Genomic DNA, 25,109 nt, shown 5'->3' with positions numbered 1-25,109 from the left:
GCTCACTTTTAACACCACCCTTCCTTGTGAGAAGGCTCAAAATCATGCATGTTTCCCAGGATCTTTGCATCAACATAAACTACTAAAACAAATGTCAACCTCCAGCAGAAAGTGTCTTGACCCCATCATGCAGGCTGAGTAGTGCAACATTCATATCGCTTCTCCCTTTCCAGATCACTCCACGTACCCACTCTTGACATTGGTTCAGTTTCCCACCAGCAATTTAGAATACCCCATCCGACATCCTCCACCAATTTGCTTCTCTCCTGGATTATTTCCTTCCATCCGGCCGGGAAATTCTCTGATTTCTCAAATATGGTTCAGTTGTACTCCTTACTCCCTTCAGGTCTCAGCTTAATTTAGGGTTGCCAGATAAAATATAGGATGCCCAGTAAAATGTGCTTTTTTGGGGGGAGGAGTGGTTATTATTATTATTTTGTTTAGATGGAGTTTCACTCTGTTGCCCAGGGTGCAGTGCAGTGGCGCAATCTCAGCTCACTGCAACCTCCCAGGTTCAAGCGATTCTCCTGCTTCAGCCTCCCGAGTAGCTGGGATTACAGGTGCCCATCACCACGCCCGGCTAATTTTTGTATTTTCAGTAGAGATGGGGTTTTACCATGTTGGCCAGGCTGGTCTCAAACTCCTGACCTCAGGTGATCTGCCCGTCTTGGCCTCCCAAAGTGCTGGGATTACAGGCGTGATCCACCATGCCCAGCCTTAAAATGTGAATTTAAGCATAGCAACAAAAACTTGTTAATGACTGTACCACGCAAATTTGAATATCAGATAAACAAGTATTTTTAGTATAAGTACTATCGCATGGTACATATTTATACTAAAAAGTATTTGTTTATCTGACATTCATATGTATTTTTATTTGTTAAATCTGGCAATCTAAGCTCAAGTATAAGGAAGAGCTCGCGGCTGGGCACAGTGTCTCACACCTATAATCCCAGAACTTTGGGAGGCTGAAGTGGGAGAACTGCTTGAGCCCAGGAGTTCAAGACCAGCCTGGGCTACAGTGAGACTCTGTCTCTACAAGAAAAAAAATAACACATAAATAAAGAAGAGCGAGCATTTATTATACACACAATTGGTAATTAGTTTCGATAAGACAAGCAACAAAAACATTTTACGATTTCCAAACCTCATTATCCTTTTCTAGAGAGTATAGTTTTTTAAAAAACATTTTTAGTGATGCATACATAAAGAAAAGCCCAAATATTGTTAAGTTTACAATGCAATAATTTTTCACAAAAGAAGCACTCCTGGTAAACACCAAGCAGATCAGGAATCACAGCATCACTAGCCCCAGAATCTGGGTCCACTCTTGCTGAGCCTAAGGACTACCCTGCAGTCCTGCTGGGTCCCAGTGGCAAGCCCTTCCTCCCGCATCCACAGCCTCCCTCCTGCAGTGGAACTGTAAAGAGTGGGTCGTGGTGTAAGCACTGGGTTCAGATCCGATCTCGGGCATCATTGTAGCTTCTTCACCCACCAAATGGGCTGTGACAATAAACGCATCTCACAGGGTAGCGGTGAGAATTAAGTGAGATCATGTAAGCTCTTACCTCTGCTCCTGGCACAGAGGTGCTCCCATAAAAGTTCATTTCCTTCCCTCCCTTTCCGGGAAAGGTGTTTTCTTCCAGGCCTTAGGACAGTGAATTCATAAAAAGATAAAACCACTCTCCTCACAGACACCCGCATTCCACACACTGCACTTCACAAAACCTCCTGAGTTCTTCCCCAGGCCTCCCAGACTCTCCGGACTGAGCTCCCTCCTTCCCTGCCCCACACCACTCCCCACTCCTCCACTGGGTAATGACCACACTGTATTGGAACTGTCCCCACAGGACAGCAGGGCCCTTGAGGACTCAGCCACCCTTTTGACCTGAGCAGGTGCCAAGCCCACAGCAGGCGCTCAGTAAACGTCTACCAAGTGAGTGAGGGAATGAATGAATGAACGACGCACGTAATCTGCCCTTAGTTCTCTCCTTCTGGCAGCTCCCTGCTCCCATCTCCCCACTCAGCACGCTTTCAGCTGCCCTCCTGCCTTCCTCCAACTACGGAAACCACAAACTCCAGCAGGCGGCTGAGCATGTACACATGGGGCAGAGATGACTGGAATGGCAAGAAGGGCTCGGAGGTCAGTGACCTCAGGCAGTGAGGTGCCCCGCCACACAGAACCAGAAGGGAACCAGAATGAAAATCCTTTCATTTTTCCAGAAAAAACAAAATCCCGAATTCTCTTCAGAAATAACACAGAGTGGATTTTAGAGATGCTCTGAATCTGCATTCACCAAAAAGGAGGAAGGCTGTGCCAGAGAAGAAAAAGAGGCAAAGTGAAAATTGTTGGCAGAGCCTGTTAAAGCTGAGGGGAGGTTTTGTATTCTCTCCAATTTCCCCACCAACAGCCCTTCCCGTCCTCCCGCTCCCCAGCAAGTCAGAAGCAGGAGGCTTGGTTGCTGCCAGCCAGGCAAGGGACAGCCTCCAGCAGAGTCCACCCACCCACAAGTGTCTCCTCAGAACAAACAGAAAGTCTCGCAAGCACACTTTGTTCAGTTCTGCGGCTTACCAGGTGAGTGGCTTTGTGGCTCTCTGCTTCAGTTTTCCCATCTTCAAAACAGGAGAGAAAATTAGCGGGCACTTTGCAGGGCTGCTGGGAGGAGCAGAGATGGAGCAGGTGGACACCTGGCACAACTGTGCTTGACAGGTGGTCATGAGCCTGGTGTGGGAGGAACAGGTAGGGCACTGGACAGGGTTCATGTGATAAAATGGAGAGTTTAACATCGGTTCTGTGCCTGCCTGGGAGTGTAATGCAGGGCAAACCATCGGGGCCCTTTCTTAGAAAAGACAAAAACATTGCTCTTTAAGACTATCTTGGATGGGTGCGGTGGCTCACACCTGTAATCCCAGCACTTTGGGAGGCCGAGGTGGGTGGATTACCCGAGGTCAGGAGTTTGAGACCAGCCTGGCCAACATGGTGAAACCCTATCTCTACTAAAAATACAAATACAAATAATAATAATAATAATAATAATAATAAATTAGCCAGGTATGGTGGCACACCCTGTAGTCCCAGCTACTCGGGAGGCTGAGGCAGGAGAACTGCTTGAACCTGGGAGACAGAGGCTCCATTGAGCTGAGATCATGCACTCCAGCCTGGGTAACAGAGCTAGACTCTGTCTCAAAAAAAAAAAAAAAAGGCCAGGTGCGGTGGCTCACGTCTGTAATCCCAGCACTTTGGGAGGCCAAGGCGGGTGGATCACGAGGTCAGGAGTTTGAGACCAGCCTGGCCAACATGGTAAAACTCCGTTTCTACTAAAAATACAAAAATTAGCTGGGCACGGTGGCGCACACCTGTAACCCCAGCTTGAATCGCTTGAGCCCGGGAGGCAGAGGCTGCAGTAAGCCAAGATCGCACCACTGCACTCCAGCCTGGGAGACAAAGCGAGATTCCATCTCAAAAAGAAAAAACAAACAAACAAACAAAAACTTTCTCCTATCAAACTGTGAAGTGAGCTATCTGCAATGCACACACAGGCACGATTTTCTTGTGAATCTTCAAGAACCAATACATCTTTCAGGGAGGGGCCAGAACAACTACCAAACTGGAATAGTGATGGGCTCACAGCCAGGAGGGGACCCCGGTGCAGCACACAGCAGGGACTCGGGGTGGGGCAGGCAGGACCCCCAAGGCTACTTTCAGGACTTTGGCTCCAACTCTGCGGGTGAGGAACAAGGTGTCGGGGGCACTGAAGGATTCTTTCCAAGCCCAGGAGGGACGTGACCCGGTTTTGTTTTTACAGGATCCATCTGCCTGCTAACTAGGTCATGTCTTTGGGAAGACTGCTGGCTAGAGAAGAAAAACCTTCTAACAACCACAACTCACTGACACTTGTCCAGCTGTCCCTCGAGAGAGTGAGAGAGCAAGGAACAGAGGTTTGTCAGGAAGATGCTGGCAAGAGATCCCTGTTGGGGGCAGGAGGAAGGGGGCCCAGTTCTCAGAAACTAGGGTGACACAAGTCTCCCAGAAAATTTCTTAAACCAAAGGGAAGCAGTATTGCCAACAAGTAGCAGAAAGGGAAAATGTTTTATATGCTGGCTTCTGAACTCTATTTTAATCCCTAGAGGCCCCTGAAGGCTGGCAGAATATGCTGCCCCAAAATATGCCACTTTGACATAGGATTATATCAAGCTAAAGACACCTGAAAAACAGCAGATGCAAGAAGGGCATTTCATCTTCAGGAGATGAAAACTCCCATGTAAAAGGTTCCCCCTCCCTATGGACATAGAGTATGGAATAACAGACATCAGAGGCTTACTTTTTTTTTTTTTTTTTTTTTTTTTTTGAGACAAGGTATCAACCTACCCAGGTTGGAGTACTGGCATGACTGTGGCTCCCTGCAGCCTCGACTTCCCAGGCTCAGGCAGTCCTCCCATCTCAGCCTCCAAAGTAGCTGGGACCACAGGTGCACACCACCTTGCCCGGCTAATTTTTCGTATTTTTAGTAGAGATGGGGTTTCACCATGTTGCCCAAGCAGCCTCAACTTCCCAGGCTCAAGACACCCCAACTCCCCTCAGCCTCCCAAAGTGCTGGGATTACTGCCCAGCCAGAAATTACTTAGTGGGTACAATTTACACTGTTCGGGTGATGGTTACACTAAAAGCCCAGATTTCACCAGTAGGCAATAGATCCATGTAACAAAAGTTCACTTCTCCCCACTAAATCCATACAAATAAAATATAAAATAAAATAAAATAAAAGGTACCCTCCCTGTACCAGGAGAAAAGAAACACTCTTCAGTGGAGAGTAACAGCAGAGATAATTCTGTACAAAACAGACCTTGTTAAAATAAGGCTTACTTTCCTTTAGCCTCCCCACATAATTTGGTTACTTTTCCACAAATGCCTCTCTTTGTTCAACCTCATATAAAAACATTATGTTTTGTCACTGCTTTGGGTCTTCATTTGTTTATGAGGGCTCCCGTGTCACATAGAACTTTTATTAAATTTGTATGCTCTTCTATTTATCTCTGTCAATTTAGTTTTCAGATCCCACCAGGACCCCAAGAGGGAAGAGGGGAAGTTCTGACTCCCTGACATCCTCTATTGGCCCAACTTTCACTAAAGTCTCCAAATCTACAACAAAGTTAATTTTAGTTCACTCAAATTATTTAACATTAAATATCTATGTGTAAAAGAAAAACAGTCTGTCCTAACAGTGATTATCCCTAGAGTAGGATGATGGGTGACCATTCCAATTTCTTCTATACTTTCTGACTTTTCTATAGTTAGCTGTGTTTAAGGTTTAAAAAATGGCGCAAAAAAAAAAAAAAAAAAAAAAACCAAAAAAACAAAACAAAACAAAAAAACACCACACAGGAATTTATTTTTTATTTTATTATTAATATTACTTTTTTTTGAGACAGGGCCTCATTCTGTTGCCCAGGCTGGAATGCAGTGGTGTGAATCATGGCTCACTGCAGTTTTGACCTCCTGGGCTCACAAGATCCTCCCACATCAGCCTCCCCGGTACCTGGAACTATAGGCACGCACCCCCACGCCCAGATAATTTTTGTATTTTTCGTAGAGACAAAGTTTCACCATGTTGCCCAGGCTGGTCTTGAATCTCTGAGCTCAAGCAATCCCCCTGCCTCAGCTCCCAAAGTGCTGGGATTACAAAGTGGGTGAGCCACAGCACCCGGACAGAGGATTTCTTTTTTTTATTATTATTATTTTTATTTTTTTTACTACAGGTGCCCGCCACCAAGCCCGACTAATTTTTTATATTTTTAGTAGAGATAGGGTTTCACCATGTTAGCCAGGATGGTCTCGATCTCCTGACCTCATGATCCACCCGCCACAACCTCCCAAAGTGCTGAGATTACAGGCGTGAGCCACCTCGCCGGGCCTAAGAGGATTTCTATACTAGAGAAAACTGGTAAAAACAAAACCAAAAAAATGTTTTTTAAATCAAACTCTTAAGAGAGCAAAGAAGCAAAGTAAAATAGTGATGGGCTCATAGCCCATCACTATCAAGAAAGGAATAAAATATCTTGTGAAGATAATATTTTAACAGAGGAAATTGGGAGGGTATCAGCCAAGCATTGCCAGCTCAGAGAACAGGTGGCTTAGAAAGCAACAAGTAAAACAGAGCCCCCAAGAAATTCTAAAAACAGCTTGAGAATCAGAGGAACTTTCATACTGCTGTGGGAATGCTAAGTGGCACGGCCACTTTGGAAAAGTTTTTGACAGTTGCTAAAAAAGTTATACATACCTCTACTACATGATCCAGCAATTCTACTCCTAGGTATTTATCCAAGAGAAATGAAAGCCTGTGTCTATTACAAACACTCATATACATATAAGGTACAGTGGCTCACGCCTATAATTCCAACACTTTAGGAGGCCAAGGCAGGAGAATCACTTGAAGTCAGGAGTTCAAAACCAGCCTGGACAACATAGTGAGATCCCATATTTACAAAAGAAAAAAACAAACAACAAAAAAACCCAAAGACTTACACACCAACAATCCTAAGAGACTTATTCATAATAGCTGAAAATGGAAAAAAAAAAAAAAAAAACAACACCTCAATATGGAAATGGAAAAACAAAACTAGTGGTATATCCATACAATGTAATCTTACTCAGCAGTAAAACAAAAGCACAACTGATAATGCAAAAAGCCCAACTGATAATGCAAAACAGCACAGCTGAATTTCACAGATATTATCTGAGTGAAATAAGCCAGACAAAGGAGTACTATAGTTGAGTCTCATTATTTGCAATAGTTATGTTCTATAAAATTGGCAAGAATACTGAATCAGTCAATACTGAACTACTGCTTCTGGCAGAAATACAGGGTTAGGTTTCTGAAAACTTCTGACCACAACATTTTCATCAACTGATTAATATATGACCTTGTTTTTTATGTGTGTTTCTATTTAGAGACACCTTCCTTAGTATATATTGTTGATTCATTAACATCGAATTCTCAGCCAACATCCCTGTAGCTCATGCCTGAACAAAGCTTCTCTAATACATATTCTCGTTGTAAAGCACATCACAGTCCTCTTGCTTTCAGGAACACTAGAAAGCACTCCAGCTCTATGCCTGGGGGTCATTTGAAACAGCAAAATCATCAACAAAAACCACAAAAATGCAAAAACCACGGCACTAAATAGACCATGAAAAGGACACCTGTTTACTGTATGAGCTGAAACAAGAAGGCGGAGCGTTGCCTTGTTCGACTTCAGCTGGGAAGACAGGTGTCAAGGGACTCAAACTTTTCAGCACTCTGTTATACTTGTGAATGATCACAAAAGAGCTGTGAGTATTAATTTTGGGGTTACAAATAAATTTTAGCAAATAAGCTGATTCACAAATACAGAATCTGTGGATAATGAGGATCAACTGTATATAAATACTATATGAATCCATTTATATTACATTTTAGAATGGGCAAAACTAACAAATGATTTTAAAAAATCAGAATTGTAGTTGCCTGGAGATGAGCACTAACTGGAAAGAAGCATGAGGGAACTTTCTGGGGATGGAACTATTCTATATCTTGATAGGAATGTGGGTCACACAGGTGCATGCATCTGTCAAAACTCACCGAACTACACATTTCTCTGTATGCAAATACAGCATTTTGAAAACAATTCCTAGACATTCCTCCTATCAAGAAGTAAGAGTGTGGGAGGGCTTGTGACTACTTAAAGTAATAGAGCACAGCAGAATGATACTAAGTGACTTTCTTGGCTGGCTGAGAAAAAAGTAGGCACTGGCAGGCATTGAGCCTGACCCCAAGTATCTAAGGCAGACATCAAATAGCTTGCAAACGGCCTGGCACAGTGGCTCACACTTGTTATCCCAGCACTTTGGGAGGCCAAGGTGGGAGGATCACTTGAGCCCAGGAGTTCAAGACCAGCCTGGGCAACACAGCAAGACCCTGCCTCTATAAACATTTAAAAATTAGTCAGTCATGGTGGTGTACACCTGTGGTCCCAGTTATTTGGGGAGCTGGGGTGGGAGAATTGCTAGAGCCCAGAAGTCCAAGGCTACAGTGAGCTAAGAAGGTGCCACTGCACTCTAACCTGGGCACAGAGTGAGAATTTGTCTTTAGAGAGAGAGAGAAAGAGAGAGAGAGAGAGAGCCTGCAAACCATGACAGAGCTGGGCGGAAGCCATGCTAGCTTCCTCAACACCACCTCCTTTCTTCCTCCCTGCCCTCCTCACTGCCCCCCACCAACTTCACTTCCTCTGCTCTCTGGCTATAAATTTGGGCAGAGATGCTTCTCCCCACACCTCACACACCCACCATCAGGCATGGGCAACCCAGAGAGGTGGCAGCTGTGTGCTGTGGGCAGAGGAGGGGCTGCCAGCTCCAGTCCATTCATGGCTTCTAACTGACCTCTATGGCCGGCCAACAAAGGGCCTCTGTGTAAGCCCCTGCCACCTGCAAGCAAAGCCTCAGTGATGTCAGGACAAACCTCAGACAAACAGGCCTTTGCAAGCTGCCTGGAAAGCCACCTCCCAGCCTGCCCCTGCATTGGCCACAGGCCTATTGGGAGGCTCATACCCAGGAAAGGGCTCCAGAGCCTAGACAGAGGGACAGGACACAGGCATCCCAGTAGCCTGTGGCCCCTGATGAGCCAAATCCCAAACAGCCTTCCTCCCACCTCCCGGGACAGGAAACACCATCGTTCACTTCTCTACCTCCCTCAAGGGAATGGGCCATCTCTCTGGGCTTTCTGCCTGTGTTTGCTAAACTGAGTATATTTTTTAAGGTGCTGGAAAATTGGCTCAGCTGCCATGACCACCTGCTCCATCAAGCCCTGTGCACAGAGCAGCTTCGGACCCCAGAGCCCCCATGCTTCTGTGGGAGCAGACTAGTTCTAAGGCTGCGTGGGAGCAGCCTGCCATCCCTTGCATCAGGCATTTGGCCACAGTGGGCTCACCTGGTGGCTGGCAATCACGAAATTAGCCTCTCTTGAACAAATTATGATCTTTTTGTTTAAGCATTTGTGGTTCTGAACAAATTGATTGGGCTTGGCTTTCAGATGGGACAAGGTAAAGATGCTTCCATGCTTTCGAGAAAATGACAACAGCAAGAGAATGTATACAGCATACCACCATGTGTCACAGCCCGTTCTAAGTGCTTTGTAAGGCACAGCCCTGCCCAGCAGAAAAATATGCAAGCCACGTGCAATTTTACATTTTCAAGTACTCATATTTAGAAAGTAAAAATAGGTGAAACTAATTTTAATAATGTTTTACTTAGGTCAATATATGCATAAGTCTCATTTCAACATAGAATCAATATAAAAAATATTAATTAGCCACTCTTTTTTCCATACCAAGTCTTCAAAATCCAGATGCACTTCAAAAGCACATCTCAATTCAGAAAAGCCACCTGTTGAAGTGCTTCGCAGCTGCACATGGCCAGTCTCCTGTGCTGGACAACTTAGATCAGAGACACTAGCTAATTCAGTCCTCACAACCATACGCACATTTTACTGATGGGGAAACTGAGGCACAGGGATGTTGAACAACCTGCCCAAGGTCTCACAGCTGTTGGCAGAGCTGGAGGGTGGCAGATCCAAAGCCCACGTGCTTATGAGGTTTTTCATTCCCACCAACAGCTCCTCAAATCAAAGGCACCATGCATGCCTGCCAGCATCTCTCCCTGCTCCCTGGCAAACCTGCGCAGACCTTTGGCGAGCTGGCCCCTGGAACTCTATAAGTTTCTACCCAGACAAACCATGGTATCCCAACCCTTTCTGGCCCTCTAGTCACCACCTACCAAAGGCATCTCCGACCCATGAGAGAGCACTTATCTGAGTAACTCTGATCAGGTTGAGGGATGTGGACAGCAGCCCAGTGCCCCTGCCTCCCTAGCACGTCAGTGTAGGATATGGACTGATGCCAGGCTGTGTGTCCCAGCTAAAGGCACTGATACTCAGGAGGAAGTCAGGGAATATTTGATCCCCACATCTGGCCAGAGTGTTCACATATTCATTGAGAAGTCTTTTTTTTCTTTCTTTCTTGAGACAGAGTCTTGCTCTGTTACCCAGGCTGGAGTACAGTGGCACAATCTTGGCTCACTGCAAGCTCTGCCTCCCGGGTTCAAGCGATTCTCCTGCCTCAGCCTCCCGAGTAGCTGGGATTACAGGCGTGCACCACCACGCCTGGCTAATTTTTGTAGTTTTAGTAGAGATGGGGTTTCGCCATGTTGGTTAGGTTGGTCTCAATCTCCTGACCTTGTGATCCGCCCACCTCAACCTCCCAAAGTGCTGGGATTACAGACATGAGCCACCGCACCCGGCCTCATTCAATAAGTTTCCATTGGGTACCTGCTGTGTGCCAGGCAGTGGCTTGGGCCCTGGGGATACAACGGTGAACAAAACAGACAAAAACCCCACTCCCATGGAGCTCAGATACAGCAGGAGGAACTAAGCAACACCTGTTCGTGACAAAAGGAAGCCCCACTAGTCCTAATTCAGTCTCTTGTACATAGTAGGTACTCAATAATAGCTGTTGAATGAATGAGTTATCCTGGCTTAGAACTATTTTTTCTGGATGTGGTAATGTAAAGATAGGTCTGGGGCAGGGGCAAGTGAGGGCTGTGGAACCCCACAGGAAAGCCAGTGACCCACTTGGGGTTCATGCCCACAACTCCAGCTTCAGGAACTGGAGCTCCACCCACCAAGGAAACCAAGGAACCATTCAGAGCCAGGCGCGGTGGCACACGCCTGTACCCCAGCTACCTGGGAGGCTGAGGCAAGAGGACTGCTTGAGCCCAAGAGCTTGAGGCTGTAGTGTACTATGATCACACCTATGAATTAAAACAAAAAAAAAAAAAAAAAAAGAGAGAGAAGAAAACATCAAGAGGCTCCCCCAGGTTATATGCTAACCGACTGAAATTCCCTTAACCTCAAAATGTAGTCAAGTCTCAAGTTTACTGCAAGAGACAGGACTTCTCCAAGTTAACTGAAACTGGAGGTCCGGCACTTCTAACATTCAACTTCCACTCCATGCTTGGCCCTCCTCCCACAAGCCATGTCACCCAAGTCCTCGCCAGACAAGATCTCCCTTCAAAACTCTAACAGGTAATCAAGGTCTGGTGAAAACTGGCACAGCCACCACCAGGAACAAGTTATGGAGAAAATACGTCTGTAGCATCCACTGTTTCTCAGCCACTACTGCCGAGCAAACAGCAGCACCGCCACCAAAATATTTCCCTTTTTTATTCTGATTGGGTAATATTATAAATATACACCACGATTCATTCATTCAGCAAATATCTCAAAACTTCTACAGACCAGGTCTTGTGCTTTCTATTTTGAATCTTATCGCTAATTCAGTGTTTGGTTTTGGTTTTATTTCTTCATTCTCCTTACTTCTTTTTTTTTTTTTTTTTTTGAGACTGAGTCTCACTCTGTTGCCCAGGCTAGAGTGCAATGACACGATCTTGGCTCACTGCGACCTCCACCTCCCAGGTTCAAGCGATTCTCCTGCCTCAGCCCCTCGAGTAGCTGGGACCATAGGCGTGCCACCACACCCAGCTAATTTTTGTATTTTTAGTACAGGGTTTTACCATGTTGGCCAGGCTGGTCTCAAACTCTTGACCTCAAGTGATCCGCCCGCCTTAGCCTCCAAAAGTGTTGGGATTACAGGTGTGAGCCACGCACCCAGCCTCATTCTGCTTACTTCTTAGAGACAGGGCCTCACTTGCTTTTAAACAAACTTTGTCATTGTGCACATTTTTCACACCCACCCCATCTCAGCCTTCTACACTCCGTCAACGGGCTTCTCTGCAAGCAAATGAGGGAAAGCTTCCAAGTTCAAACAATGTACATGCCTGGGATGCCCCTGCCCATACACACATGGTGTCCGAAGCAAGTTCTCCCTAAACCACCGTCACCTGCAAAGCCAAGAGTCTTCTCCCAACCAAGAGGCCTGAATCTAAACTGGCTCTGAGGCTGAACGCAAGGGAAAGGAAACAGAATTATAAGCAGCACAGGACCTCTAGTTTCCATAAGATGAAGAAACTGAGCGCAGAAAAGTGAAGCAGAAAAGTCAAGCTTACAGCCAGAAAGCAGCACAATCAGGCCTGCAATGCAATCCTTGCTGCCCACATTTAATGTAAAGATAACTGTCAGCAAATGCCCTGGAACCTAGCCATGGCCAGCAGCTGAGCTGCCCCCAATTCCATTTCTGTCTAAATTTACTACCTCACTGCATCATCAGGAAAGAATGCAAACTGAGGTAGGGGGAAGGGAGGGAACAGGCGACATTTTGGCAGATGCAAAACCTCAGGGCCAGCCCTGACCATCACGCGAGCAAACGCAGCCACAACTTGGTTCTACCCTGCTGAAAGGAAATCCACCAACCCAGCTGACGGGGAGAGGCAGGAGAACAGGGAAGCTGCTGTTATTGTCAGAAGGGGTTTCAGGCAACAAAAAGCAAATCTGCTCCTGCTTTACCACCTGAAATGACCGTCACATACTGGCCAGCCTGGGCCTGCTGCAATATGTGCTCACCCCCTGACTCGGGGCCTGCCTGCTAAGAGGGGTGCCTTTCCACTGGGTCCTCTAAGTACCTCAGTCACTATCCTTCCAGAACTAGCTGCAGGGCGGACTCATGCTAAATACAAATTCCCTCCCTGGAATGACAGACAGCATCATGGCAGGCTTCCAGAACTTTTTGTATACTACAAAACATGTTTGTGGGGAGGGAGGTAAAGACTCCTGAGATGCTCCCCACCAGCTTTCAGTAACCGGGAGTAACCCATCCTCACTCCCCAGGGACACAGCGACAGTCACACAACAAGAAAGATGAGGAAGGAACTTGGCCAAGTTGAAACTCATGGCTCTCAAAACTTAAAAATAACCTGGCTGTGGATCCTAAGAACTCCCTCTGAAACATTCAAGCAGAAAGTCTCCTGCCTTCCAGGGTGACCCTGAGACCTTGTGTCCAGTTGGTTTCCCTGTAAGGGGAAAAGTGGAAAACAAAAACTGGAGTGGATATAAATATTCGCTGGCAAGTGCTACCCTGCTGTTGCCACGCCTTGGAAATTTTGGTGACCTGTTTCGTTTTAGGACAAGGTTTCTGTTCAGATTGCCAGATGGACTCTAAGGACAGTGTCAACCAAAATTTGGTTATGGGCCAGGCATGGTGGCTCACACCTGTAATCCCAGCACTTTGGGAGGCCGAGGTGGATGGATCCCTTGAGGTCAGGAGTTCGAGACCAGCCTGGTCAACATGGAAAAACCCCGTCTCCACTAAAAATACAGAAATTAGCTGGCCAAAGTGGAGTGTGCCTGTAATCCCAGGTACTTGGGAAGCTGAAGCATGAGAATTGCTTGAACCTGGGAAGCAGAGGTTGCAGTGAGCTGAGATATTGCCACTGCACTCCAGCCTGGGCAACAGAGCGAGACTCAGCCTCAAAAACAAAACAAAATAAAATAAAATTTGGTTCTAGCACCTCTGCACACAGCCTGGGGTTGCTCCTGACCCCCAGACAAGGCATCTTGCTCACGCCCAAGGGAAGTATGGGTTGGCACACCCCTACCTATGCCTGCAGCACTTGGGGATGTCACACAAGCACCCCTGAGGGCATGGTCCACTTGCCCTAACCCACACCCCTTCAGAGGAACGAAAGGCAGCCCATGTGCCTCTGAGCCTCTGGGGCTCTGTCCACTGCCCTGCAGGGAGGCACTTGTGCAGGCACAGGCTCCTAGCCAGAAGAGGAAGCTGGAGACAGCCTCTCGTTGCAAGAGTGGCACCCAACTCCTCCAGTCGGCAGGCACGCCTCCACACTCTGCCTTCTTTGTTGCTCCTGGAATGGCCCTGGCTCCACCAGAGTACAAAAAGACCTCAGCCTTGAACTACCCATAGCCACAGCAGCCCCTGAAGTTTCTTCTTTGTTAGAAAGGAGAAACTTATAAGAGCTAAGAGGCAGCACAGCACAGTGGTCAAAATCTCCAACTCAGCAGCCAGACTCAGCAAAGCTACTTCATAAAAGTACTAGGCAGGCCACTAAACCTCTGTGTAGCTCAGTTTCCCCGTCTGTGAAATGGGGATAATAAAGTAGGGTTGTTGGGAGGATTGAACAACTTAATACAGGTGAGAAAAGCATAAGAAGTGCTTAGAAAAGTGTCTGGCAGAGAGAAACTGCTAGACAAATTTTAGTAAAACTGTCTCAGAGCCATAACCCCAGCTAAAAATCCCTTATTCCACCTTCACAGCCTAATGGAAGTCCCTCCACTCCTTCAACAGGCATCCACAGAGCCCACAGCATGTGGGGCACTGGGACAAAGAAGGGAGACTGGCCCAGACACTGCTGGGCCTGAGGCCACTAACCTATGACAAATGATCCAGCAATGCCCAGGGTACCACAGGATCCCACGGAGAGGACTGGGTCATGCCAGCACAAACAAGGACAGTGAGTGCCACAAACCAGAACTCCCGGCTGCCCCCTGCCCTAAGGATGACAAGTTTAATTGGAATGAGAGCCTCAAAAGGCCTGCAGGGTTGGTGATCATCATGGTACCAGTGGCTTGCCACGTGTGGTTGTTTCCTAAAGGACACCTTTAGTCCTTTCTAATCTCACTTTAATCGGATGCACTCTTCCAAGCAAATTGGCCTCTAGCTCAGTAAATGATTCTACATTTGGCCAGAGATCCAAGAATCGCAGTGCCTGATACATTCTGTATCACTAACGGGCTCAGCCACTACCTTTGTACTGGATACTTTCTGCAGACAATCTTAATGCTGATTATTCTAAGGATGGCAGGGACATGAGTGATTCATGTTTCTTCTTTAATTGTATGTATTTTCCAGAATACCTAAGGTAAAAATGATTACCACTTACAATTGCAAATGTAACCATAACTAAAAATAAAGATTGTTTTTTAATTCTGTGAAGGTCTGGGAAGGGGCTGGGATGCCAGGCCGCTTGGCCTCTGCCTTTCCAGGCTCTCTGCCACTGCCAACAATAATGCTGCCCAGTCCCTGTTACTTGGTTAGCTGAAATCCAGGCATCTAATTATACCCAATGCCACTGTCACAGGACTTTGGGCCGGGAAGGACCCTGAGAGGTCATCTTGACTCAAAAGAGCTAGAGGGACTTGCCCAACACCACACCCTGAGCTCATGCCTGTAATCCCAGCACTTTGGGAGGCTGAGGTGGGAGATCACTTGAGGCTGGGAGTTCAAAACCAGCCTAGGCAACATGGTGAGACTCTGCCTCAGTTTTTTAAAAGAATGCACACAGGCTGCCCAATGTCTAAAGCACTGGGCATCCCCATATCCCAGGGTGTGCATCTGCAGGGCCAGACAGATTGGAGTCTTCAATGTCACTGCGAAATGTTACCAGCAGAATCAGAAATTTACTTCCATGTCACTGGAAACCTGGATTCAACTGGTTCAAATTATGGCACATCTCCAAAAGGCATTCTGGTGGCAGTCCCCAGGTCATCACATCTAGTCATGCCAGTCACTCAGACACAGCCACATGGCTATTGACCTTCTGTCACTTTCTTCCCCTTCAGCACTTGGTTTGGGTTTAATGAAATGCCTGATATGGGAGGCGGCTGGTTAGCCAGTGCTTCTGGGAAACACAGGCAGACCTCTGTCCTGGAATTCTGGAGGGGCTGCTTTATTACCAGACTAGCCCATGTTGTTTCCTTTTATGTAAAAAATGCTCAATTTTTTAATCTAGGCTAGAATTAAGCACCATATTTCAAGCATCTATTGCTAATAAAGTCTGATAAACAGTAATTAAAAAGTCATGAAGGGCCAGGTGCGGTGGCTCACACCTGTAATCCCAGCACTTTGGGAGGCAGAGGCAGGCGGATCACCCGAGGTCAAGAGCTCAAGACCAGCCTGGCCAACATGGCAAAACCCCGTCTCTACTGAAAATACAAAAATTAGCCAAGCATGGTGGTGTGCGCCTGTAATCCCAGCTATTCAGGAGGCTGAGGCAGTAGAATTGCATGAACCCGGGGCGGCAGTGGCTGCAGTGAGCCAAGATCGCACCACTGCACTCCAGCCTGGGTGACAGAGCAAGACTCCATCCCAATTGAAAAAAAAAAAAAAAGGCCGGGCACAGTGGCTCACGCCTGTAATCCCAGCACTTTGGGAGGCCAAGGTGGGTGAATCACGAGGTCAGGAGATCAAGACCATCCTTGCTAACACGGTGAAAACCCGTCTCTATTAAAAATACAAAAAATTAGCCGGGCGTGGTGGCAGGTGCCTGTAGTCCCAGCTACTCGGGGGGCTGAGGCAGAAGAATGGCGCAAACCCGAGAGGCGGAGCTTGTAGTGAGCTGAGATTGCGCCACTGCACTCTAGCCTGGGCTACACCGCAAGACTCCATCTCAAAAAAAAAAAAAAAAAAGTCATGAAGATGAGGAGCAGCTCAGTGTGCAAGAGACTGTCAGATGGAAGGGCATCTGTAGTCATATAGACAGGACACGTAGACATGCAGATAGGACATCTGTAGTCATGCAAATAGGACATGTAGGTATGTAGATAGGACATCCACATGTTCCTTGCTTGGACTGCTCATTTAACCCTGTTCATTGCCAGGAAAGTAAAATCAGGAGAGACAGGCTCCCTGGCCCTGGTCAGGGCAGGGCCATTCTCAGGAGGAGTCATACCTGTTTTCAGGCTCCCAGGCTAAGGTGGGTCTGCCACTGCAGTTTTCTGGGTTAGGATACTGCTGAAAGGACATCCACCAAGGACAGAAAGACTAAACACAACGCCAACCTTTCCTCTCTCCCTGCTGGTGAGGAGCAGGCCTGTCCGTTCACTTTCTGGGTACAGGAGACCCTGGAACCTGCTTATTCTTGCCTTTCCCACCCCTTTGGTCATAACGAAGTCTGTCAGAGCCTTCTCCCCAAGTGAGCAGAATGTGGCTCTCTCCTGGTTAGCTTTAGCAGTGACGGATCACCCAGGCCCACCCACAGCAGGGAGGGTGAGCACAGGGGCTTCAGGTCCAGGGGACACAAAAGTCCACAGTCCAGGCTGGGTGCAGTGGTTCACGCCTGTAATCCCAGTACTTTGGGAGGCCAAGGTGGGCGGATCACAAGGTCAGGAGATCAAGACCATCCTGGCTAACACGGTGAAACCCCAACTCTACAAAAAACATATATATAAAAACTTAGCCAGGCGTGGTGGCGGGCGTCTGTAATCCCAGCTACCTGGGAGGCTGAGGCAGGAGAATGGCGTGAACCCAGGAGGCAGAGCTTGCAGTGAGCCAAGATCGCGCCACTGCACTCCATCCTAGGCGACAGAGTGAGACTGTCTCAAAAAAAAAAAAAAAAAAAAAAAAAAAAAAAAAAAAAAAAAAGGTCCACAGCCTGAAATGTGGGAGAAGGAGGCATGGAAAAGGCAAGGAGCCCACAAATGCTCCCTATAGCACTTGGGTGTAGAGTGAATCTGGAGGGGCAATAGAAGGCATCCACTCACATGTGAGAGACCACCTGGTCCCACCATGCAAGTGGTCAGGCAGAAGGAAAATCCCAACTGGTGTGGGAGCACCACTACTGGTACCCACGTGGTCTTGAGCAAGTCACTTAACCTCTCTGGCCTCAGTTTCTCAACTGTAAACAAAGAATGGTGCCTACATCAAAACTAAGTGTGCAGGTTAAACGCCAATAATGTCCAAAAGCACTGAACCCCAGTGCCCGGCACACCACTGGCACTTGACACATGGTAGCTATTATTAGAACCATAATGCCCAAGTCACCCGCTCCTACCTACCCTGAGAAGCGGGGGCTGTGGTGATGCGCAAAGGCCCTTCGATGGAGAGGACAGGGGAGGGTGCAGCTGCTGGGGTGCAGCAGGCAGGTGGTCCTCCTGTCAGCCCCTGGGGAGACTGCCCCAGCTGCACAGAGCTGCCTTGCCCAGAGTCACCATCTTCCTGGGCAGCCCACAGCCAACAGCTGATCCACGAGGGAGTGTGAAGGCTGGGCCATGTCAGGCCAACTAGGATGACCCTAAAGGACTTTTCCAGCTCCCAGGCTCCCTGTGGGGTCAGGCCCCAGCAGCTCAGCTCTCTTCTAGCCATTCCTGATTCCTTCCCCACTTTACACAGGTGGGGACCCCAAAAGCACCTTTTAATAAGCCCTTGTGTGGTAAACTCTGTCTCAGTCAGTTTCCCAGGAAACCCAGCCTACAACAGGTGGTTTATTTGTGGGGTTTTTTTTGTTTTTTTGTTTTGAGACAGGGTCTTGTTCTGTCACCCAGGTTGGAGTGCAGTGGCATGATCATGGCTCACTGCAGCCTCACCCTCCTGGGCTCAAGCAATCTTCCCACCTCAACCTCCCAAGTAGCTGGGACTACAGGTGTGCACCACCATGCCTGGCTAATTTTTCTGTTTTTTGTAGAGATGGGGTCTATGTTGCACAGGCTGGTCTTAAACTCCTGGGCTCAAACAATTCTCCTGCCTCAGTCTCTTGAGTCGCTGGGATTACAGGTGTGAGCCACCACATCCAGCTTGTGTCCTTTTTCCTTAAAAAGGGAGAAGAGGACCAGTGTGAGGAAGATAGGTGGATCACATGGAGGAGACGGTGGGGCACAACTAACAAAGGCATGGTGCCCTCTGCACCCCACCTCTGCAGTGTCAGCAGCGGTACTAAAACAGAAGCCACACTGCACTAGATGGTATAGGCCAGGAGCAACGCCTAGAAGACCAAAAACCCAACGCCATGGACAGAGAGACACAAAGAGGCCACGGCGGCGTGGCTAGAGGAGGAAGTAGGCCCAGCAGAACAGGGAAAGAGACACACCTCTGTAGGATCTTATTTTATTAAACCCACAAAGATCAGCCACGGAAAGTGCCAGGAGAGTTTCCGTGCCAAGTTAATCAGTAACTGGAAACTGGGCATCTTGAGACTCTAAGGGTTTACAGAGGTGGCAACAGGGATTCACAAGCTCTTCCCACAAAGTCAAACACCCAAAGGGGCACCTTTGACCTAGGAAGGGGACCAGGCTAACCCAAACATCTACTTTGCTTTGCTTTTGGCCTGAGAGGCATCGCCTGTCATGGGGACTTCTGTCACTCTGACTCTCACTGCCAAGCACTCTGCACCATTAATCATTCCTCTATTTGGAAGTGGAATCTAACCATTATTTAACAAATGTAGCATGTTGGGTAGACAAAATCTTTCCAGTAATACCAGATGCAGGGGAGGGAAAAGTATCTGTGGGGGTGAGCCCCTCAGCTGTCCAGCCTCCTCAGGCTACTGACAAGGGAGGAGCAGTCTGGAGGAGCACGCGGTCTGTTCAAGGTCCCCACACAGGGCCAAGCAAAGACTGCCATTGCTCAGACCGAAAGAATTCCTCCTCTGCCCCAAGGGAGGTCGCAGAAGAGCAGATGGAAGCTCTGCCACCAAAGCAGGCATGGGGCAAACCCTCTCCTACACAGTTGGCAGCTCGGCCCTGGCATGAGCGCTGCAGGGAGCAACCAAGCCACACCTAAAGGACACAAACCACGCAGCCCCACAGTCCCACTCCTGGGAGCTGATCTTGCAGCTACGCCTGTCCCTTGTAGATGGGTACATTCCAAAGGCCCATCAGTGAGGGCTGCTTAAGTGACCTTAGGTGACCCGGGCACATCGCACAGCAGCCACGTATAGCGAACTCAACACATGCTGATGCAGAGCCACTGCGGAGACGCTGTGCAGTGGAACAGCATGCCACCACTGGGGCTGGCAGAAACACACATGCTCATTACACCCAGGACACTCGACCAGACAGGCTGGGAAAAAGTTTATACAAAAAATGAATAAAATACATGATTCCATTTTTAAATGAAATTCCAGAATAGGTAATGCCACAGAGACAGAACGCACATCGGTTGTTGCCAGGAGCTGGGGGAGATGGGGGGAAACAGGGAGCAATTGGGTTAGGGGTATGGGGTTTCCTTTTGGGTTGATGAAAACATTTTGGAACTAGACAGAGGTGTTCATTGTACAACACTGTGAATATATTATTATTATTAAACAACACTGAATTGTTCACTTCAAAATGGTTAATTTACCTTATGTGAATTTCATCTCAATTAAAAATAAAAATAAAAATAAATAAATAAAATAGGCCTCCAGATCTCTGCTTGGGAGACAGTTTGGCAATGCTGGTTAGACGCGTGAGCCCTGAGGCTGAACTAAACTGTCAAGCTCTAGCCCCAGCAGCACCCAATATGACCTGTGACACCGCCAGTAATTTAATCTCCCTGAGCTTCCATTTCCTCATCAGTAAAATGGGCATAATGGCAGAACCAGCTTCCGAGGATGCTGTGACCAGTCAATTCAATAGTCAGCACCAAGTGTTCAGTACAGTGTCCAGCACAGACCAGGCCTGCAGGGCCTCTGTGCTTGCTGTCTGCCCTGCCAAGAACACCATTTCCCTGGGAAAACACATGGTCCAGTCTCCTGCCTGCCTTTGCTCAAATGCATCTTCTTGGTGGGACATTCCCTGATCACCCAATTTAAAACTGGAAATCTCTCTGCCACCCCCAGCCCCAGGGCTCCATTCCCTTTCTCTGCCTTGATTCTCTCCCTAGGACTTGCTTATTTACTTCATTCACTCCCTGCCTCCTTCTACTACATTGTCTGCTCCAGGCAGGCAGAAGTTCCTGTCTGTCCTGTTCACTATGTATCCCCAAGACGTGGAACAGAGCATGGCCTCAAGATAGGTGCTCAATAAATTTTAATATGTGCTGAATGGATGAGTAGCATTAGCTAATACCGATGCTCTGATGCACGGCATAAACTTGCATCCCAAGATAAATAAAACTGCTGTTTGTGTTGTCCAATGAGCTTGAAATTTACAACTAAATAAAAGTTTAAATTAAAAGACCCACAGTATTTCCAGCTAACTATTACTCCCAAACATGGGAATGCGCTGAGGAGAAAAGAGTTCACGGTGAGATGGTGCCATGTGCTTTAAAAAATAAACCAGTAGGCCGGGCACAGTGGCTCACACCTGTAATCCCAGCACTTTGGGAGGCTGAGGCAAGAGGATCACTTGAGCCCAGGAGAACAGCCTGGGCAACCTAGAGAGGATGCCCCCACCTCCACGCCCCCTTCCTCCCCCGCTTCCTCCTAAGTAGTCCTAGCTACTCAGGAGGTTGAGGTAGGAAGATGCCTTGAGTGCAGGAGGTCTAGGCTGCACTGCACTCCAGCCTGGGCAACAAGGCAAGACCTTGTCTCAAAATAAGTAAAGAAATAAAAATAAAGTTAAAAAAAAGTAAGCCGTAAACAGTTACCCTGACCTCAGCCTGCTGAGTATGGGGTGAGAACTGGCTCCCACGAGGTTCTCATGAGAAGCAAAACAAAACGCTACCATAAGTTGCACACATCCAGCAGCCCAGTGCCTCAGACCCTGGTCCCTCAGAGGACCTTGGGACACTTGTTCGTTCACGGAGAACAAGGGTAGGCTGACAGCAGTAAGCCAGCTGTCTTCCTCTCCCAGAGCCTTCCCTGTCCCTGCCCTCCATTCGGCAGAGCTGCTACCCCAGCAGAATGCAGGCTATGGGGAACACGTGAGCTCAATTATCCAAAGTTAAAAAATGAAAAACCCCTCCGATTCTCTACGAATAGGCTGTCTTTCTAGTTAGCTCTCCTATGAGACAACTAATCATTACTCAACAGAAAGATGCAGCTACCACTAAACCCTGTGCAAAGAAAAAAAGTTGAAGCTAGCAGTCTCCAAGAGTTTGTGGTTTTAAAACAGAGAATAAAACAAAACTTGCAAGTTTGAGTAAAACCAGGAAGACACATTTTCCATCCTAGTTTGAGCCATGGCTGTGGTGCTACCTGGCTGTTGGCTGTTACCTGGGTGTGGGGTGGGTTAGGAGGCTCATGGTGCAGCAGGGCTCAAATCTCGCCACACAGCAGGGTCACAGCTTGCTGGGTCCCATCCCACAGTTTCTGATTCAATAGGTCTGGGGTGGGGCCCAAGAATTTCCATTTCTAATCAGTTTCCAGGCAAAGGGATGCTCCTGATCCAGGGACTACACTTAACCACTGCTCTGGCCAGGCACGGTGGCTTACGCCTGTAATCCTAGCACTTTGGGAGGCCGAGGCGGGCGGATCACGAGGTCAGGAGATTGAGAACATCCTGTCCAGCGCAGTGAAACCCCGTCTCTACTAAAATAAATAAATAAATACAAAAAATTAGCCAGGTATGGTGACACGTGCCTGCAGTCCCAGCTACTCAAGAGGCTGAGGCAGGAGAATTGCTTGAACCCAGGAGGCGGAGATTGCAGTGAGCCAAGATTGCGCCACTGCACTCTAGCCTGGGCTACAGAACGAGACTCCATCTCAAAAAAAAAACCAAAAACACAAAAAAACCCACTGCTCTACAAGTCTTTCATGGTAGTGTTTGACCTGCCTCAACTGCACACAAGTACCCACCTACACACAGACACACACACACACGGCAGTCAAGAGCACCTGCCTCAAATCACTGGTCCCTCAAACAGCCAGAACAACCATATCTGCCCAACCAACTACAGACTGAATGCTCAGGGGTACCTTCCCCCTGAGAAAGCTGGTCTCATTCAAGTCCTGCATGAGCCTGTCACTGCAAGAGGCTCTAAAGTCACACCCAAAACCCTTGAAATCCAAAGTCACAGCATTTCTCTTTTCTGAGAGCAGTCACGAGCAATCCTACCCTGCTACACCCTTCACACATGGGTAACCCCAGCTGCAAGGTCCGCTTTCTGCCCCACCATGCTTTCAAGTTTCTGAATCAGAAAAAGCAGCTGAAAGAGGAAGCCCAAAACAAAAAACAGAAAAATAAAAAAACAGGCCACTCAAGGAGAGGTAGCTACAGCCTACAGCATCCCTGGTAGGAAGCATGTTCCCCAACCTCAAGAACCCTATCACCCCACCACAGGCAACTCCACCAGCCTCTCACTCACCAAAGTAATCGGCCTTCGGGTGAGCATCCATCTCTCGCTCCAGACGTTGGGTGAGGGCTTCTAATTTCAACTCAGCAGCAGAGGGTCTCAGTTCAGGACCTGGGACCAGGGGCTGGCAGGGCAGCCTCACCCTAGGGGAACTTGGGCTCTCCAGGAGCACAGGTCCCAGGCTACCATCAGAAGACCAGCCCAGGGTACCCTCTTTACAAGATAACTCAGGCAGGGTGGACATCACTGGATGGACAAGACTGGTGGGGCTGAGTTTGGGACCAGTGCCGAGGTCTGTGCAGCCAGGCTTCGGCCCCAGCCCAGGGACCGCACCCGGCTGTGAACTGTCCAGGCCAGCTGGCGAGGATGACGGGGCAGAACTGGAAAGGTAAGATTTGGGCCCATCCTGGAACCAAGGTTGGGGGGCCACATTGGGTTTGGACATCACACCTGAAACCTCACCCCCTAGCCCCGAGTTTGATCTTGGAAGACCTCCTTGCCTGGGGCAGCTCAGGGCCAGGGGTGCTGACACAGAAGGGGTCCTGGGCTGAGCAGGCCCCAGAGCTGGTGCTCCATTCTCCAAGTTTGGGGAAGGCAGGCCAGGGCTCACCCGCTGGGAGGAGGCAGTGGACCAAAGGCCTGTTGGCTTCTCGCTGCTGCGGCCACCAATGCCACTATCCTGACCACCGAGGCTACCCTCAGAAGATCTGCTGGAGCTCAGGGAGAGCTGTCGCTGGTTTAGGGGATGGTCCCCACAGGGTTTCGGCAGTGGTGGGTCACTCCCCAGGGAGCTAGGCCACCCACTCCCTACACTCAGGCCGATGCTGGGGGACACTCCTGGTTTGTCACCCCACTTTGGGCTTGCCAAGGAGAGGTTGTCGTAATAGTCTCCGTGAGTGAGGCAGGAAGGATCCTCGCAGGGGCCCGGCTGGTGCAAAGCAGACATCTCAGAAGTCGCCGGGCTCTCCCTGGAACCACAGTCCTGGCTGCCATGCCTTGTGCCATGCAGGTATGGCCTGGATCTCTGCTCCTGCGGTGGGTACGGGTGCTGCCCAGCAGCGAAGGTGGTGACTGCCCCAGGCGACCCTGTCGAGGCAGCAAGAGGAGGCTTGGCAGCACCATCCACAGTCAGCTTGCTGCCCACACCAACTTCCCGACGGGTCTGTGGGCCCAGGCGGCCCCCTCCATTGACAGGGCCTCTGCTTCCCCTGGGCAAGGTCTCCTCCTGCAGGAGCTGCTGCTGCTGCTGGAGGTGGATTTTGGCCATCTTGGTGGCGAACACCCTGCGAGTTTCCTCAAACTCGGGGTTGTTGCCTGCACCCTTGTCCACTCGGAAGAGCCCATCCTTGGAGGCCTCATACATGTTCAGGTCCTCGATGAATTTACTGGCCTCCAGGCCCAGGTCGTCATACTTATCCATGCTGCAGACAGGTGTCCCGGCCTAGCCCAGGTGCCGTGTGTGTGTGTGTGTGTGTGTGTGTGTGTGTGTGTGGAGGGCGGCGGGGAGATGCTGGCGAAGGGTCAGGGCTCAAGTCCGACCCAGTACAGGTAAAGACTTCCACCTGCCTAGCATGAAGGGCATGACCCCAGGACTTAAGAGTTCAGCCGAAGTTGAGACCTCAACGCCAGCTGGACCAAGTTGGCTTCTAATTCCCTTTCCCCTGGAGACGTCCTTGTTGGGGTAGCTGGTGGCACTTCGCTGTCCCGGGCCTGCTCAGCGGAGTTCTTTTCTCCTCTCCAAATTATAAAAGGAAAAAGAAAACAAAAAAGTAAAATCACATCCTCCTTAGGCAACCAAATGCGGAAACCCACAGCAAGGCAGCAGCCGAGTGGGCCGGGTGAAGCTGAATCGGCCAGGAGGGCGCCGAGGCCGCGAGTCGGGCCGGAGCAAAGGCGTGGAGGCTGAGGCGCAGGTACGTCCCGGGCGCTGGGTCCTCCGCTGCTTCCCCGGAGCTGCGATCCCGGCCGGCGCCTGGCGGGAGCGCCGTCCGGGACGCACGGGCGGCCGAGCAGCGGCAGGAAGTTCACGGCAGCTGGGGCTGGCGGCCCATTGTCCGATGGCGGCGGCGGATCGAGGCGCGCGGGCCGGAGGGCGGCGGGACGCGGAAGTGAGTGCGCCAGGAGCAGTCCCTGCTGCTAGCTCTCCGGCTCTGCACGTCCCGAGCCCGCGCGGGGGCGGA

The 25,109-nt window shown here is 49.0% G+C and overlaps 2 protein-coding genes across 2 annotated transcripts in view; one reads left to right on the top strand and one right to left on the bottom strand.

Annotated features, from left to right (window-relative positions):
* Positions 1-24,902, bottom strand: part of LIMD1 (LIM domain containing 1) — an 88,244-nt gene extending 63,342 nt beyond the window's left edge. Inside the window, exon 1 of the mRNA XM_050780511.1 lies at positions 22,942-24,902. Coding sequence (XP_050636468.1) covers positions 22,942-24,349 — 1,408 coding nt within the window. The 5' untranslated portion in view covers positions 24,350-24,902. The remainder of the gene's footprint in view (positions 1-22,941) is intronic.
* The window catches only part of KIAA1143 (KIAA1143 ortholog), a 940,736-nt gene that overhangs the window by 55,798 nt on the left and 859,829 nt on the right, over positions 1-25,109 (top strand). The window lies entirely within an intron of this gene.

The sequence above is a fragment of the Macaca thibetana genome, chromosome 2 (assembly GCF_024542745.1).
Source record: "Macaca thibetana thibetana isolate TM-01 chromosome 2, ASM2454274v1, whole genome shotgun sequence".
Classification (NCBI taxonomy): Eukaryota; Metazoa; Chordata; class Mammalia; order Primates; family Cercopithecidae; genus Macaca; species Macaca thibetana.
The sequence above is the reverse complement of the archived record's forward strand: the minus strand, read 5'-3'. Positions and strand labels throughout refer to the sequence as shown.